This window comes from Podarcis gaigeae (assembly GCF_964106915.1).
Source record: "Podarcis gaigeae genome assembly, chromosome: 15".
Classification (NCBI taxonomy): domain Eukaryota; kingdom Metazoa; phylum Chordata; class Lepidosauria; order Squamata; family Lacertidae; genus Podarcis; species Podarcis gaigeae.
Genome location: NC_139692.1, coordinates 4,077,922 through 4,095,970, shown reverse-complemented (window position 1 = coordinate 4,095,970; position 18,049 = coordinate 4,077,922). Strand labels below are relative to the sequence as shown.

Genomic DNA, 18,049 nt, shown 5'->3' with positions numbered 1-18,049 from the left:
AAACCTATTGGGTACACAGGTGTGTAGGGAATCATAGAATTGTAGAGTTTGAAGGGCACCAGAGGGTCATCTAGTCGAACCCCCTGTAATGCAGGAATCTCAGCTGAAGCATCCATGATACATGGCCATCCAACCTCTGCTTGAAAACCTCCTATGAAGGAGAGTTCTCCATCTCCCAAGGGAGAATGTCCCACTGTCTAACAGTAAGATACCGTCAGAAAGTTTTTCCTGGTGTTTAATTGGAATCCCTAGTAACTTGAATCCATTGGTTTGAGTCCTCCCCTCCAGAGCAGGAGAAAACAAGCATGCTCCCTCTGCCATGTGACAGCCCTGGTGACAGACTGGTATCCTATCTCGTCTCCTCTTTCCCAGGCTAAACATACCCAACTCCTCAACCATTCCTCATAAGGCTTGGTTTTCAGACCCTTGAGCATCTTAATAAATGGAGAGCAGGGAATGGTAGGTTTTCCCCACTCTCATGTTTTTCATTTATTTCCCCCATCACCCACGTAAGGTTGCAGTCATATAAGTTAAGTGAGTGTAAGTTGTGTGTTTACTGTGTAACCGTCACTTCATATCTTGGTTGCAGCAGTGGTACATGGGAAGTCGTGACAATGGAGAAATTTATTCAGTTTGCATTTTAATGAGAACTTGCCCAGATCACACTTTTTGAAATGATAAGGGGATGATACAGCTGTCATTCAAAATTTACACTTCTCTGAATTTGGTACTGCAGTTCTCTAACCAAAAAGTGTCCACAAAAACAACATACGATGCTACAACATATTAGTGGAAATTGCTTGCAAAAAAAGGGGGGGATTACATCTTAGGGAAGGATGCAGATATTAGGGAAAATGTGCGTGGAGTTGGATATTGATTTATGTGCAAACTTTTTTAAAGAAAAAATTGCAAATTGATGGAAAAATGGAATGAACTGAAGTTAAGCCTGGGGAAATGAGAAACCGAGAGAAACAGAAACGAGCAGATTTGTCCATCCCTAGTGGGAGATAACTGATTTTGCTGCCTTGCTGCCACCACTGCCTAGTAACCAAAAGAGGAAAGGGCACTTGGCGGTGGCAGCAGGAGCAGGGAAATCACATTTGGAGAGTTCATGCTCCACACCTCCAAATAAAATTATTTTGGACCCGAGTTCCTCTGCCCTGTAGAATACCCAGCAGGAGGTGAAAACTGATGAAAAGCCTTGAGGCACAATCTGCAGAAGCCTTTTGTCAGTTTCACCTCTGCAGTAAGTCCAGGGGAGCTGAAACTGTCAAGAAGCTTTTTTCTCCTGACTTTGCCTTGAGACTTGATTCCTTGTGAAATTGGTGGAGTCTCAAGGTATAGTCTGGAGAACTCCCATGTCAGGCTCTATTCAGTTTCAGTTTTCTTGTTTAAGAGTCTTCCTCCCTCCCTCCCTCCCTCCCTCCCTCTCTCTCTCTCTCTCTCTCTCACACACACAGTTCAGGCTTGTGGGATCTACTTTATTTTTTATTAGAACCTCAAGCATAGCCAAGCAGAACCAGGTGCAAAAATAATGGCTCAGAGAGATGGGCATAGAATTAAGGAGCCTGTGTCTGAGTACACACTCAGTGCAGCAATTTGGTTTTGGTAACAGAGCTAAATTCACAGTCATATTATAGAATAGTCCATTCCTGATTTTCCCTACACCTTTTTGTGGGGCCAGAGCACTCTCGTTTTGAAAGGGGGGAGTATTTTAGGTTGCAATCCTATGTGCAGTGAGAATTGAGTTGCAATGAAGACAGGACTTATTTCTGAGTCAGCATGCACAGGGTCACATCCTCGGCTATTGCTGTTGTTGAACGATTAGGAATAAGACACTAGAGCTGTGTTGAAACAGTGCCTTCAAGTTCACCCCCCTATTCGCAGGCAGATAAATTTAGGAGGCAAACCTCACATAATTTATCCAGGAGGAAAAGAAATTCTCAAACAGTTTATCAAGGATTGGACTTCTCATGAGCAGGCAGTAGCACAACTTTTTTTATATAAGGGTTGATTCTGTTGTTGTTGTCTGGGCACAGTTTTGCATCTTCCACAGTGCTCCTGACAAAGCATCATTCTGGGCACTGTGGGGTAGAAAATGAGATCTAAAACAAATGAATGAAATGAAATGAAACCCAATTGCACCTCACTTTCTCTGCGCTATACCTGGCTGATTTAGATAGTAGGTGTTTAAATAACATTATAGCTAATTACTCTCTCATTTTTAGACTGCTTATGATAGTATAGTATATCTATGCATTTGAAACTATAGCTTCCAGTGATCTCAAACAAAAGGGGACACCTTCACAAGGAGGAAACAAACATTCAAGACGTGATGGTGTTAGTAATGAGAGAAATTTGAGAGCCTCTAGACCTTGGGCAGCACATGTCCAAGCAATTGTGTATCTTGTTACAAACCTGAGGCTGCTTTTTTCCAACAAGTTACTGAAATAACCCTCAGAGGCCATCACAGAAGAAGCTAATGGGGGAGAGGAATAGTTACATGCCACAGCATTTTCCTCCTTAAATAACGATGCCTGATTTTTTCCTGAGGTTCTCAGCCCAGATCTCGCCTCTTATCATTACTGAGATTATGAGTTCAGCTCTTGTGAAATGTGATTGATTACAGCAGTGGTTTGCTATATGTGTGTGTGATCCTAAATGTTTGAAATGTTGTGTGAAGTTGACAAGCCTCAACAAATTTTGTGAATGTCTGGAAACCCACATATGCAGCAGTGAATGCAGAAAGTTATCTAAATTTGACTGTTCACCATTCATTAGTGTATGTCAGAGAAGGTGGGAAATATTAGTTTGGAGGCATTCACAAATTCATCTGTGATTGGCAACATTCACATGTGCACATTCACATTCACCATGCACAGGCATTCCCTGTAACACAGAAGCAAGAATGCATGTTTCCCAAAGCCAGAATAAACAAGGGAGGAAAAAGCACCTTCCTTCAAGAGGTTATCAGGAAAATCTGTATAACATATGCTCTCAAGCATCAAACTGCTTTTGATGGGTTGAATAGAATATCTGTGCATGTAGGTATTTGAACCTATAGTTTTCACTGAACTCACTCAAAGCAGGGATGAGAAAGGAATCTGCAGAACACAGGTACCCAAGTGGGCTCCCTTGATTTGACCTGGTTGGATCATGACCAGGATTGGATTATATTATGAGTCCACTTCAGAATCCCCAGTCCTGAGGATCCCTTTATGAGGAGCCCGAGTTCCTTACCTTTTGCCCAGCTCTTTCCAGGCACAGTCCATGCTTTAGAGCTCCGTGTTTTGCCCTGGCACTTTCCCCACAAAAACCTGCTCTTTACATCTCAAATGGAGCAAAAGTCAATCCACAGAAACTCTGAATTGGTGTTTGCTCCAATTTTGAGCGCTAGAAAGTGGGTTTTCGTGAGGAAAGCACCAGGGCAGAACAAACCAACAAACATGTGCTAGGACTTAGAGCATTTAGGCATGGACTGTGCCTGAAAAGAGCAGGGCAAAGGGTAAGAGTAGGAGGGGGCAATAGGTTTTCCCCGTTTCCATTTTTGAAAGCTCCAAAACAGGTCATCCAGACACAACCTGGAGTGGGTAGCATGCAGGGCTCCTTGTCATCACACACTTGGAATACAATAGAGCAAGCCCCCCTGGGAATGATGGGACTTAACAACGTTCTGTCACTCTCAGAGGGAATTGTACAGGGGGTGGGAACACAAGGCTGCCCCATGTAATAAGCTTGCTCTATTGTATTCAAATCATGTATGGCAGCAAGGATCCCTGTTTGGGAGCTTTATTTGAAGGCAAGAAAAATGCCTATTATCCAGACAGCAGCAACACTTCATATAACTTCATATTCCTGTGCAGATTTTAAAAGGGTTTCCCTTTAAACCCCCCACAGAAATGGAATGGACTTGGTCCTGGCTCATGTAAAACTGGGATGGACCAGATTCTAATGGGTCCTTCCATCCCTTGCAAGGCCATTCCATAATGATTACATGCAGATATCCAGAATTTGCTTTAAATTGTAGGTGAACCTTTCAGTTGTCTCTATGCATCATTCTCAGGCAGTACATGAGTGCTGACGCATACAGGCCAGGTCTACCCACCTGCCCATTCCACTTGGCTCACATTTTGCCCTGCATTCCATGGTTTTGAACTCCCTGCAATGCCCTTCAGTGGTCATAGCTCAGCAGAAGAGCATCTTGGCATTTCCAAGGTAGGAGAATGTCCCCTGCCTGAAAACCTGGAGAGCCTCTGCCAGCCAAGGCTCACCCAGACTGGCCCTTCTCCCTCCACTTTCCTCAGAGGAAACTTGATCTTTACTGCTGAATTGGAGCAAATGTCAATTGGGTTTTTTTTCTGGATTGCTCCAAATTATCACTAAAGAGCGGGGAGATTGGGGGAAAGTGGTGGCACAAGGGCAAGATCACTCAGACCTGTGCCTTGAAAGCGCAGGAAAAGCAGAAAACGACTTTCTAGTGCAAGTCTTGATGAGCCCTCAGTGTAGATAATACTGAGCTACATGGGTCAGTGGCTCAACTTGATATAAGTCAGCTTTCTATATAGCGAGGTTCCTGTTGAATTTTTGGAAATCTAAATGGTAGGCATCTTACAAACTCCTCCAGTGGAATGCAGCATGGTTGCTTCCTTGCACCACAGCCACTGAATCCAATACAAGTACAGGGGTGTCAGAATGGGGGGAGGCAGTAGGTGTCAGGGGCCTGGCAGATGCTTCTTTGCTAGAGGTCCCCTTGAACCTCACGTCACCCATAATCTGTCCTGCTATAAGGTATATGTTCCTGTCCTCTGTCCAAAGCAACCTGCTTAATGTCACTGCATGGGTAAGATGGCCCTGCTTGCATTTTATTTGTTTTTTCTTTGCAAGTAGGAAAGGAACAAAAGTTCTTTATGTTTATTAGTATTATTAATAACACATACCTAAGGTGTGCATGTCACCCTAGCATCTGGGTGATTTTTGACAAGCTTAATCATGCGCCTCATCTGATCACGGCAGTCTTTTGAGGTTAATACAATGCAGTGTGTCTCTAATTCTTCCTTTCCATTTCTCTCCAATAAAGAGAGAGAGAGAGAGCACAATCCCTGTGGAATAATCACAATGGTTCCTGTATTCCCCCTCATCATGGTATGTCCTGCCATGAACCACCTTTATTGAAAAGTTACATCGATTCAATATATAGTAATACAGGCAAAAATAATTACAGCTTTGCGAGCAATGTAAGACCTTAATCCGAAGCTCACAAACATTCAATAAAAAGTAGTGCAGACTGGGAAATAGGCTTTTGACAGCACAGCCCCAAAGGGGAGGAAGGGGAGAAGCATCCAGCAGCTTCCAAGAACAAAAGGTATAGGCTACAAGCTGCCATTAAGTCATCTCACAGAAATAGGTCAAATAGAAGATTGGACATTTTAGAAAGCAATTAATACCCTTGGATTTTATCACTGAAAGCAGCAATAAAACCAGAAGAAGCTTATGCCATATCATATCAACAATGGGGAAAGCATTCACTTGGCCCCACAGTAGTTGCTGCCTTTCTTGGCAACCCCCCCCCCCCGCCCCTACGTTTTCTCCTCACTGAGAGAGTTTGCTGTTAAGGGGATGCGAGTGGCGCTGTGGGTTAAACCACAGAGCCTAGGACTTGCCGATCAGAAGGTCGGTGGTTCGAATCCCCACGATGGGGTGAGCTCCCGTTGCTCAGTCCCTGCTACTGCTAACCTAGCAGTTCGAAAGCACATCAAAGTGCAAATAGATAAATAGGTACCACTCTGGCGGGAAGGTAAACAATGTTTCCATGCACTGCTCTGGTTCATCAGAAAGCAGCTTAGTCATGCTGGACCCGGAAGCTGTACTCCGGCTCCCTCGGCCAATAAAGCGAGATGAGCGCCACAACCCCAGAGTTGGCCATGACTGGACCTAATGGTCAGGGGTCCCTTTACCTTTAACCAAGAAAGGGTAAGATTAAGGTTGAAAAGAGATGGAAGCTGGCCCATTGGAGCAAACTGGGCACTGCCTCTCCAGCCCCAGTCTGCCCCCAGCCAGGCTCCACTTGCCTTGCTTCTTACTTACAACCAGTCCAGAGGCTGGCATTGTCTGTTGGTTTCTTCTTCCTTATTCTCAGGTGTTGCCCTCGTAGAGCTCAGCAGAGAAGGGGCTGGGGACAAAACTAGAATTAGTTGGTTTTGCCTGTCATTGACTTTGGCCCCAATTCCTGTTGGTCTCCCTGTTGCCTACCCTATCAACACCAATGGGCACTAATCATGGTTGGATGGCAGCTGAGGCCACCCTACCCCACCCCACCCCAGAGAATTAAAGGTGATACGATACAGCTATTATTGCGCACATTTGTACACTTTCAGTTTTTTGTTTTTAATTTTGGCTCTCACCTCTAAGCAAATCTACAAAATGTTCCAAAAACTTCAATGTCTACAAAAATATTTGTTTGACCAGGTTAGATAGTAGAAATCCATGTGCAGAATTGTGACTGCCACATTCAGCATTCTGAAAAACAATTGTTTCTAGTCTAGGACAAGTTGATACAGTGGTACCTCTGGTTACGAACTTAATTCGTTCCGGAGGTTCGTTCTTAACCTGAAACCATTCTTAACCTGAGGTACCACTTTAGCTAATGGGGTCTCCTGCTGCCACCAGCACGCGATTTCTGTTCTCATCCTGGGGCAAAGTCCTTAACCCGAGGTACTACTTCTTGGTTAGCGGAGTCTGTAACCCGAAGTCTTTGTAACCCGAGGTCTTTGTAACCTGAGGTACCACTGTACTCCACTTGCCTTTTTCCCATCATCTGTTCACTCATTTGCAGAGAATTCAGATGGTATTGTTGCATCGCAGGGATGCCTCCCCACAACCCCTTGTGGTTGTGCTGTGCTTTTTTGTTGTTGCTTTTTTGCAAAATTAAATAAATAAAATTAATCCTCAAAAATCAGGGTTACTAGAAGGAGGATCTGTGAAAAGGCAACCCTGGAGTGCAATGATTTTTCAAGGATACCACCGCAATTCTCTGTAAAAGTGAGTTAACAAATTATCATAGAATTGTAGAGTTGGAAAGGTAACATCTGTCCAGTTTGGAAGGGTATTTTATTGCCTATTTTATTGCTTCTTACTGACTATGGATAGAGGAAATAGGTTGAATATTTATTTATTTTAGCAGTACACACAAACATATGGAGTGTCCAGCCTGGAAGTGACATGGGATAGATCCAGCTTCATTTCTATATATTTCTATTTTAACGAGCATTGGAAATGCCGATGTTAATGAATAACTAATAATTGAACCATCTTTGTCTGCTATATATCTATTTTGACAAGCAGCCGAAATGTTAATGTTGTCCCTTTTCCTTTCCAGCTATGACAGGTCTTGTCGTTCCTCCAATGTGAAAGAAGAGGAGGAGTTGCTGGAGTCCCCGCCGACATTTCCCCCCCTTTTTTTACAGCACAAAACTACTTATTGTTATGGAGCACTAAAAAGGGGGGGGGAGCACTACAAGCTCTATTGCTGGGGGAAGCCATGTGCAGAACGCAAGGGCACTTTTTAAACAAAATAATAATAATGAATCAGACACACCAAGAGGCTGCTCTCATCTGTTCCAGGTTTCATATACGCTTACATCAACCCCCCCCCCCAAAGAACATTAAAATGAGGAATTGGCCATGATCCAAATGCACACTGTTTATGGGATTGAGTCCGGAGTACAAGAATTCTTTTTCTTATGGACACAAAGCCTTCCTAATGTTTGTAAAATATTAAAAGGAGGAACAAATTGGCCAACCATTCAAGCTTGATATTTTGGATACTCTTTTGTTTTACTTTGTAGGAAAATAAAAATAAAAATGTTGAAGTTTCTATTTTCTATGGAGCCTTTCAGATACCAATTTAGTTTGTGCAGAAAATAATAATAACCACAAAACAGGGTACCAGCATGGAAGACTTTCCTATAAAACTGATATGAATGGTGGAATGTGGACGTATGTGTGTATTTGCTTATAGTTTAATCTCTTTTAAAATGGAAAATGTAAGATGTTTTACAATTATTTAAATAAATAAACTTGTAAGTTATTGTATGTAGAGGTAGAAATTGAAGACTTTGGTGGGGAGGGGAACTTTTTCTGTCTCCTGTTGTACGATGAACAAAAATAATGCAAAAAAAAAGCAAGCAGCTACAAGCGTGCATCTTTATAGTACAATCTGTCTTCACCTTCTCTCCTGCTTCTGATTGAACCAACGTACAAGAATTCCTTAAATTCTTCACGAAGGACTCATCCACAAGCTTTTATACGCATAATGGTATATATACATATATATAAATATAGGACAGTAGTTAATGTATGAATATTATACACCTTTTTCACCTTTTGATTCAATTAAGGTTTCAGGTACTGACGTAAGCTGTCTAGTTTCATACATCCTAACCAGTAACTATGTGGCATGTATGGGCTTTTTATCAGGTTTTTGTGCAGAACTGTCAGGTTTCAATTTGAGCAAGAGGGAACAGAAAAAGGTTTCTCCCATTGGTTGCTTTTTGTGTAGCAAAGGCAAAATTCTGTGTGTGTTTCGGAGAATGTTGAAACTCATGTATGAGGGATTTTGCCCAAATTCTGTCTTGGATGCCAGTCTTTAGTCACCAACATTCCTAAGTTTGGGGAAATTTGTGAAATTTGTCCAGAATTGTCAATGTTCATATTTGAATGCTGACACATTTCAATCAAATTTCAGTTATTTGATGTAACATGTACATTATAAGAAACCTGTAGATTTTTTATGTAATGCAGGAGTGACAATGCAGCAAAAAATCAGGAATTTGGATTCAAATATACATTTGGCTCCCTGGCAGGCCACTGATTTGCATGGGTTTGTACAACACTCTCCTTCCTTCCTTCCTTCCTTCCTTCCTTCCTTCCTTCCTTCTTCTTTTTTTAAAGAAAAAGTGGCTAGAGGGACAGGTTCTGCACATGCAAACAATGGGGCCCTCCATTGAAATGAATGGGGAAGCATGGCTGCACAAGAGATTCATATGTGCTTTAAATGTAAACGGATCCATGATTCAGGGCAACCATCTCTGGAAATTCATGAGAACTGCCGTGAATAAGCTGATCCATACCTCTCCTATTCATGTGCTGATTGCTGGTAAGAGCTGTTCTAATGAATTGGTAGAGTCCCTAAGACTTTCTAAACCCCCTTCTGCTTCTGTCATTGTAATCATCTCCACTGGAGTCCCATATGTCGATAATATGCCTATAAAATCTATTGATCACTTATTGGCTTTTTACAATATACTATTTATATATGTACCTGTATTTTAAGGTGAAACCCAAACTTCTGTGCACCCAATGAGGGTAACTGTGTTTTTCAGGGGAATAAAAACATTAGTGTTTTCCCATGATGATTGTTTGTGAAAGTTCATGACAAAAAGTATATAGGAAATTTTTACTTAATTCCTGTTTTCTTCATTAGGGCCACTGCACTCTTTCTCTCGCTCTCTTTTATACACCTGCAACTCTTGGTTATGTTAAACAAATGAAACTACTCTCATGGATCAGCAATCATTCGCTTTATTATGCTGAACACACCCAGCAAGATAACGGTATCATTTTTTACATCTAACTAAACAATAATAGCCACAAAACAGCAAGATAGTCAATGATGATCTTCATATCCACATTAATTTGATTAATGCAAAGAACCAGTTCAACAGTAATGGACCATGAGGTACAGTGGAATCAAGAGTTGCCCTCCAGACATAGCTGCAATTCACCTGGACAGGACTGGAGTTGACATGGACAGGCAAGATTTGGGCTGAGTGGAGGCACTGGTGGGAACAGCAGATTGCACCCACACTGCCCTTGTCAAAATGGCCTGCGTGCCAGATCCAGCTTCCCACCCCTTCCCTAAAGTTTTGAACAGTAGACATCCATTTCAATTCAGCTTTGATGGATCTGAGTTCAAGAGATGTCTCCCCCTTCTATTTTATAATACTAGAAACTGGGTCACCTAATCAACTGATTGTCAGAACAGAGAAAATAATGTATTTCACCCAGTCAATTATTAAATTATGGAATTCACTGCCAAAGGAGATGAAGAGGGCCGCTCAGCTAGAGGCCTTTAAAAAAAGGATTAGACACATCAAAAGGGGGGTGTCAGTGGCCAGTATTCATGTTGGCCATTGTGGGAACCAGATTGCTGAACTCAAAGGGCATTTGATCTCATTCATTCTTATGTTTTTATGGACCAGTACATAAATCAGTGCTGTATCACTAGGGAGCTGCAGCTGACCATGACTTCCCAGCCTAAGCACACAGCATGACTTTCACACATGTAGGAACATTACATATTACAATCTACACGCTGATTACCCCATGAAATTTCTAACATGTGAAGAGGCTTTTAGGATCTGAGGAAGCAAAATGTCTTGGCTTGGCCTCCTCCACTCCTGCTTTTGAGGGGGAAGGTTGCAGACAAGGTCATAGTGAATTAACTTCTACTCAGAGTAGAACCACTGAAATGAATGGACCTAATCTCAAAGGGTGTAGAACAAGCATTCAATGCATTCCACAGGAATCTGATTTTGAGATCTGTATATCATGAAAATCCTATCTACAGACAGGACTAACAAAGTAGCTAACAGATAGCCCCCCCCCAAAAAAAACCCCTCATTTGGAATAATCCATGGAGCCCTCACATGGATGCAGAAACATCAGGCATCAAGGAAGACATGTGAAGTGAGTGGCAAAAAATAAAAAATCTCAGCATCACCTCTGCATCATCAACTCTTTTATTGGAAAGTAGTAGCCATGGGGGTGGCACTGTGGTCTAAACCACTGAGCCTTGGGCTTGCCGATCAGAAGGTTGGCGGTTCGAATCCCCACTACAGAGTGAGCTCCCGTTGCTCAGTCCCTGCTCCTGCCAACCTAGCAGTTCGAAAGCACATCAAAGTGCAAGTAAATAAATAGGTACCACTCTGGCAAGAAGGTAAATGGTGTTTCCGTGAGTAGCTCTGGTTTGCCAGATGCAGCTTAGTCATGCTGGCCCAGAAGCTGTACGCTGGCTCCCTTAGCCAGTAAAGCGAGATGAGCACCGCAACTCCAGAGTCGTCTCCGCCTGGACTTAACGGTCAGGGGTCCCTTTACCTTTACCTAGCCATCTGTGGAACAACTCCAACTTCATATCTCTACTGATGCCATCCAGGCTGCCTTGTGTCCATGCATCAGCTATTCATTTTTATTATTTATTTATGTCAACAATTTATGTTTAATTATAGTCATCTCTAAGCAGTGTATGGAAAACACCATACTAAAAAGAATTAAACCGTTTAAATAAGAATTTAGTTAAAATGTATGCTGGGAACTGAAGAAGACTTCAGTGAGCTCTTGAAGTTCAACAGGGAGGGAGGGGTCTTGTCTGACAACAATGGGAAGGGAATGTCCCAGAATTGGGCCCACAATCCTGAATGCCCAGCTCCTAGTGGATCTAAGCCATGGAGTACCACTGACAGTGACGCCCACAATCCAGCAGCGGTTGCAATCAGGTGGTTCCTGTGGTATTCCAGACCTGACATGTTAAGGGCCTTGTAAATTAATAACAAAACAAAAAAAACCTTTGGAACTTGACAAGTAGCATATGGACAGCCAATGCAAGCTTATGGGTGCAGGAGTTACATGCTGGTGAAAGTGTTGTTTGAGTCTAACGAAAAATAATTTTTAAAATGTGTCTAGTGAGACTCACTCAACAGAGTGGTTTTCTAACCCTGCCATAGGGGAAACTCAACAGTTCCCTGGAAGCCTAGAAGGACTTATGCAGCAAGAAGGTCCATAATGGCAGAGAAGATGAAAGGCAATTTCCCCACCACTAAACATGTTTCATCACAGAATGCAGCCTCCTAAGGAGCATTGCTTCGTGTTCTAGTTGCAATGTTCAAATTCTACACTGTGGTTAATCTTAATGGAGGCTTATTATTTCATAATTTATTGTTCATAATTGCCTTGTTTCAATAACCCATAGTTGAGACTAATAATAGTTTGCACAAATTTGGACATACAGTTAGTTAAAAACAAAAAAAAGTTTCTGACCTCTTTCTTAAATTCATAACAGAGGGCAAGTGGGGAGCTCACAAGACTCCCTCTTTCCAATACCTGTGAAAAGCAAATATTTCCTTTTATCCTTCTCTCTCTTTATGCACACACACACTGTTCCAAGAGTTTGTTTGGGTCAAACTTGCATTCCACATTAATCAGCAGGGAAACAGTAGCCTCTCTTTCAGCCACTTATGGGGGACAGCTAGGGAATTGACGGAACAGTTAAACCATTTAAGTCATTGACAAGGCACAGCTGCTGCAAGAGAGAGGATCTGAGGAGTTCTAATCACACCAAGCTATGGACGTGGAAGTGTCTCATTAACTCGGCTTGCAAGACTAGATTAAACTGACAGCTGTGGGGCTGTGCAAGAAGCAGGGGCAGGCAGAAGGGCTGTGATATGGGAGGCAATACATGGTGAACAGGAGACGTGGCAAACGCGGAATGGGCAGCTTCCATTTGAACCATGGAACGGGGGGGGGGGGGTCATTCCGACTATGCAACAGAGGGGAAAGCAAAATCTTGCCCCAAAGAGAAATGAACAGTTGGAGCTAGAAAGTGGGCTCAGCTGACAGATTATTTAACTATTTGGATGAGAGGGGTTTCTTCATATCTGAACATCCCATCTCCCTACATTGCTCAGTATTTGACCAGCGTAATTCATAACAGCATATTACACAAGTCCTGAAAGCATTACCTGTACTCTTAATGTAGAAACCCCTAAGTGGCCTAAGAGCAGGTTATCTGAAGGACCACCTTGCCAGACCACTGCAGTCATCTCCAGAAGCCCTCCTGACTGTCCCACAGTATGGCAATACCTATTCCATGCAACCAGCCCAGGACAATACCATGGTCAATTGTATCAAATCCACAGAGAAGTCAATAAGCAGGAGCAAGGTCACACTTGCCCTATCCTGCTGTCTATAAGCCAGTGTGGTGTAGTGGTTAAGAGCGGTGGACTCGTAATCTGGTGAACCGGGTTCGCGTCTCCGCTCCTCCACATGCAGCTGCTGGGTGACCTTGGGCCAGTCACACTTCTCTGAAGTCTCTCAGCCCCACTCACCTCACAGAGTGTTTGTTGTGGGGGAGGAAGGGAAAGGAGAATGTTAGCCGCTTTGAGACTCCTTAAAAGGGAGTGAAAGGTGGGATATCAAATCCATACTCCTCCTCCTCCTCCTCCTCCTCCTCCTCCTCCTCCTCCTCTTCTTCTTCTTCTTCTTCTTCTTCTTCTTCTTCTTCTTCTTCTTCTTCTTCTAAAAGGTCATCCATTGGGGTGACCAAGGGCATTGCAGTCCCATGGCCAGGCCTGACTTCAGATAGGAATGGATCTAAATAATAAATGTCATCCATGAATGTCCTACCACAACTCTCTCCACCACCTCCCCCCCCGGGGGGGGGGGGGGTATTCGTGAATGGTCAATAGTTATTCCAGTCTGAGGGGTCCATTGCTGGTTTCTTAAGGAGTGAATGCACCACTGCTTTTTTCAAAGCAGCAGGAACCACCCCCTCATGCAATGAACCATTAAGCATACTCTGGACCCAATCAGCCAAACCCCTTCTGCTACATTTAATAAGCCAGGAGGGACAGTGGTCAAAGGGCACATAGGTAAACCCATAACCACCAACACCTTGTCCACATCATCTGGCTGCAGGAGCTGTAATTGCTCACACAACACATCTGGCAATGGACACTTCATCTGGAACAGCCAACAACTGGAGATTCCAGGGCACTCCAAGTCAAGTGACTTCATTCTCAAAGTGTGTGGCCAGTAGGTCAAAGTGGGCCACCAAATGTTCCAGAGGCCCCCCTCCCACAGTGGGAGTCAGTCACCTTCAGACAATCCACAGTGAGAGTAACTTCACCAGCCAACTACTAGAGGATGCAATACAAGCTGCAAAAACCAGTCTTCTCTGTAGCCGCATGGTATGCACCATTATGTGCACTAACCAGAGTCAGCTTCAGAACAAGATTTCTGCCACTTCGGCTCTAGTCTGAAGCTCCCAAAATACTAATAAGCCACTTGGGCTCCAGAACCCCAGAGAGGAGGCTCAGGAGTCAAATATCACAAGAAGTCCTAAAACTACCCTTCTGTGTATATTAAAAACAAAAGAAGTACAATTAACTCTCAGTCTGCTAACAGGAGTAAAGTTTTACATTGCACAGTTAGAAAAAAGAAAATAATTCAAACATTAAAAGAATGATTACAGAAGATGTGGGAAACTGACATATCAAAGAACAACATCAAATAAACAACAAGAAGATAGATGTACAGTGGTACCTCGGGTTAAGAACTTAATTCATTCTGGAGGCCTGTTCTTAACCTGAAGCTGTACTTAACCTGAGGTACCACTTTAGCTAATGGGGCCTCCCACTGCCACCACACTGTCGCCATGTGATTTCTGTTCTCATCCTGAAGCAAAGTTGTTAACCCGAGGTACTATTTCTGGGTTAGCGGAGTCTGTAACCTGAAGCGTCTGTAATCTGAAGTGTCTGTAACCCAAGGTACCACTGTACATAAAGGTAAACACTTTTGAGTTAATTTCTGGAATAACAAAATTAATGATAAAATAGCACCATATGACACTGAGTCTTCCTGTCCTTGATATATTCATAATTTCAACCCTTTGTTACTTCTCTGTCTAAACAGAATAAATAAGTGGGAGGGGAAGAAAGGAAATAGCTGCGATGAAGCAGTTATGATATCTGAACCCAGGCATGGGGCAAATAAAATGCTGTTTTTGAGCTATAAGATAAGCTGAAAGGGTCCCCTGGATTTTATCCAATATTCTCTGTCGACTAGGGGAAGGGCTCTTGCGCTGGTGGATGGCTGAGCTTCAGTGTTGCACCACAGAGGAATAAATGCAGCAGCTGCACTAGTGGAAACTTGTTTTGCAACATATTGTGCAACAAATTTACCAGCAACCTACTTCTGCATTCTCCTTGCAAGAGATTTCTACTGGAGCAAAACATTTCACCAGAGGTTAATGCCACCCAGATTCATGGTGCTCTGAAGGACCCATCTCTTGAAGAAGAAGCACAGATAGCCCAGTGCCAGGTGGTCAGCTTCATGTGTTCAACCAGGGCTGCAAGCTTGACCTGGCTTAATAAATCAAAACTAGTTGATTGGTCAGTGAGGAGATAAGAATAAAACACAAAATTTTCTATTCTGAGCTCATGTTGGTTCTTGTGGATTACTTGTGGGGTGCACCCAAAGCACAGTCTTTACTTTTTAATTAGAGTGCCAAATTGTGTCATGTTTATAGACCTGAGACCTTTATTTCCAACATTTCCCATTTCTTCCATGAGAAATATTAGTTTTAATATTGCTTAAAATGGGATTTTAAACTATCATTTTAGCTTCACTTTTATTTTTCCAAATGGTTTCTAACAACAACCACCTTCAAGTGTTCTGGAGAAATTTAACCATCTTAACTTTTTCTCTGAACTTCTTCTTTTTAACTAATTCCCTCGTTTTTGGGAAATATCCTCTTTTGAAGTCAGCTCTGACAGGATTGAACTTTTTCTGGCAATAGTTCACTTACCTATATATTGAATCTGATAGCACTGGGATCACTGTGACAACCATATGTCAGGAGTGCTCTGATAGTGTTTCCTGCTTGGCAGGGGGTTGGACTCGATGGCCCTTGTGGTCTCTTCCAACTCTATGATTCTATGATTCTATAATTCTATACTGTTTCTAATTGGTTCAAGTTGTTGGCATCTGCCTGCCTAGGGAGTCAATGGAATAGTGCGCCTTTGGGGGTGAAGTCAGACTGTAGCTGTAGAGATCGATACAGGAGAGACCTGTTTTATTGCAGCAGGGGCTGATGAAGGCGCACTTGTTGTGCACTTAAATTTTGCACCAGGTCCTGGGACTGACTCTCTCTCTCTCTCCCTCTCTGACTTTGCACTTAGCTTATATAGCGCACTTGCCACCACTGGCAACATTAAGTACATGGTCACAGTACATTTCAAGCACATGGCTCCCCCCAAAGAATCCTGGGAAGTGACATTTACTCCACACAGAGCTATAATTCCCAGCACCCTTAACAAATTTCATTCTCAGGATTTGTTTAAAGGAAGACACGTGTTTAAAATATATTTCAAATGCATGGTGTGGTTGTGACACGATCAGTCATTTGATCCCCTTGGCAATGGGCTTTGGGGACCAGGCTACATATCGGAATCAAGGCTTCGTATTGTGTGGTTGTAGACTGCAAAACAAACTTCTCAATTTTCCCGAAGTTCATTGACCTCTGAACTCTAAATAGGTCCATCTCTGCTGGAAGATTTCAGAGCTTTTAGAAGCATTTTAGCCTCGCAAGCAACAGGAAGGAGAAAGGGTGGGGAAAATCAACTCTTTATTTATTTGTAGGCCCCTGTGGCAAAGCAAACAAATCCTTAAGCAGCTGACATCAAAGATTCTCTCTCTCTGAAGTTAAAGAGCCTATTAATCACAGTTTAAAACTGCTCTTTAATAACCTTCTGATATAATGACACACTCCAAAGGGAGGGGGGAAACAGACACTTTTTGGCGTTCTTTGTATTTATTTGTGTTTCAGATCTCATCAGATATTCCACTGTGGCCCCTCTTTGCTTTTGGATCTCCATTTCACTCCCCTTTGGGCATTGTTTATTATTTAACTGGGCTAAGCATTTAAAAATTGTTGGGTGGGGGAGGGACTGATCCTGAACTACTTTTCACTGCACAAAATTGCAGTGGATCTGCTACCATGTAGGGCTTATTCACACAGCATAGGAACACAGGAAGCTACCTCATACTGAGTCAGAATATGGGCCCATCTAGCTTAGTATGGTCTACAGGGACTGGCAGCAACTCTCCAAGGTTTCAGGCAGTTTTCCCCAGTCCGACCTAGTGATGAGTCTGGGACGCTCTGCCACCGAGGGAAAGATGGCCCTCCCCCTCCATGCTCACCAGTGGAGAAGGGAAGGGGAGGTGCAGGGACCTAAGTGCCATGCAGTGCAGCATGGTGGGGCCAGTGCGTCATGCCTCCCCCACCCTCCAAGAAGCACCAATGACATGCTGTGTTTGGAAACTAGGAGAGCAGTGTTCCAAAGTGGGGAGTTCCACCTGTAGTAGTGCTTGAAACTACTGAAGGGGATGTTTTATTTATTGTGATTTCATCGTGCTCTGTATTATCTGAAAGTTTATTTAAAAAACAGGACTGCACAGCAGCAATCTAGTCTCATCATGATCAGTGGGACCTATTCCTGAGCTGACAGTGCATAAGATGGGCTGCAATCCTATGCACCCCTCGCATCCAACTTGTACCTAAAATTCTACACAAGCCTGCACCAGAGAATTGTAGAGGAGGAGGGGACCCTTGAGGGCCATCTAGCCAACCCCCTGGGGCAATGCAGGAATCTCAACTAGACCATCCCTGACCGATGGCCATCTGTCTTCTGTTTTCCCCCTCAGCCAGGACACCCAACAACAGAGACTGGAGGTGGGGGGGAAAGGTAAATTTTGACAATGGGGCAGATTAGTCAGGCGTGCGCAGGAAAAGCTTGAAGACTTTACACAGAGAGAAACTCCACACGGGTTTCCCCGCATGTAACGTAACAGGCAGGGAGCCAGATCAGATAGAGGGAAAGACCTTGGGGGAGGGGAGGGGAAAAGAGTGCCAAAGTCTGCCCATTTGATCCTCTTTGGGATGGTGGCACTAGGGCTCTGGGACCACCCTCCCCAAAATATTTACTTGTCCTCAATTTATTGTTACCACTGTTCTTCTATAGTACAGATCCTTTTTAAATTAAACACTTTCTCTAAAATTAAAATGGCAGAAGTAATCAGTAGCATAGATATCAAAGGAAAGGCGAGAGAATAGTCCCTAATAGATACAAGGGAGACACAGATACACAAGGACACAGAAGTCAATAATCCGGCCTTGGGGACAGGGGTGGGAATGTACCGTTTGCTATATTTAGCC

General features: G+C 43.2%; 1 protein-coding gene across 2 annotated transcripts in view; it reads left to right on the top strand.

Moving 5' to 3' along the window:
• EBF2 (EBF transcription factor 2) overlaps positions 1 to 9,407 on the top strand; it is a 260,670-nt gene extending 251,263 nt beyond the window's left edge. For both annotated transcript variants that reach the window (XM_083713608.1, XM_083713609.1), the window contains one exon: positions 7,376 to 9,407. In XM_083713608.1, the coding sequence (XP_083569734.1) occupies positions 7,376 to 7,407 (32 nt within the window). In that variant the 3' untranslated portion in view covers positions 7,408 to 9,407. The remainder of the gene's footprint in view (positions 1 to 7,375) is intronic.
• The last annotated feature ends 8,642 nt before the right edge of the window (positions 9,408 to 18,049 follow it).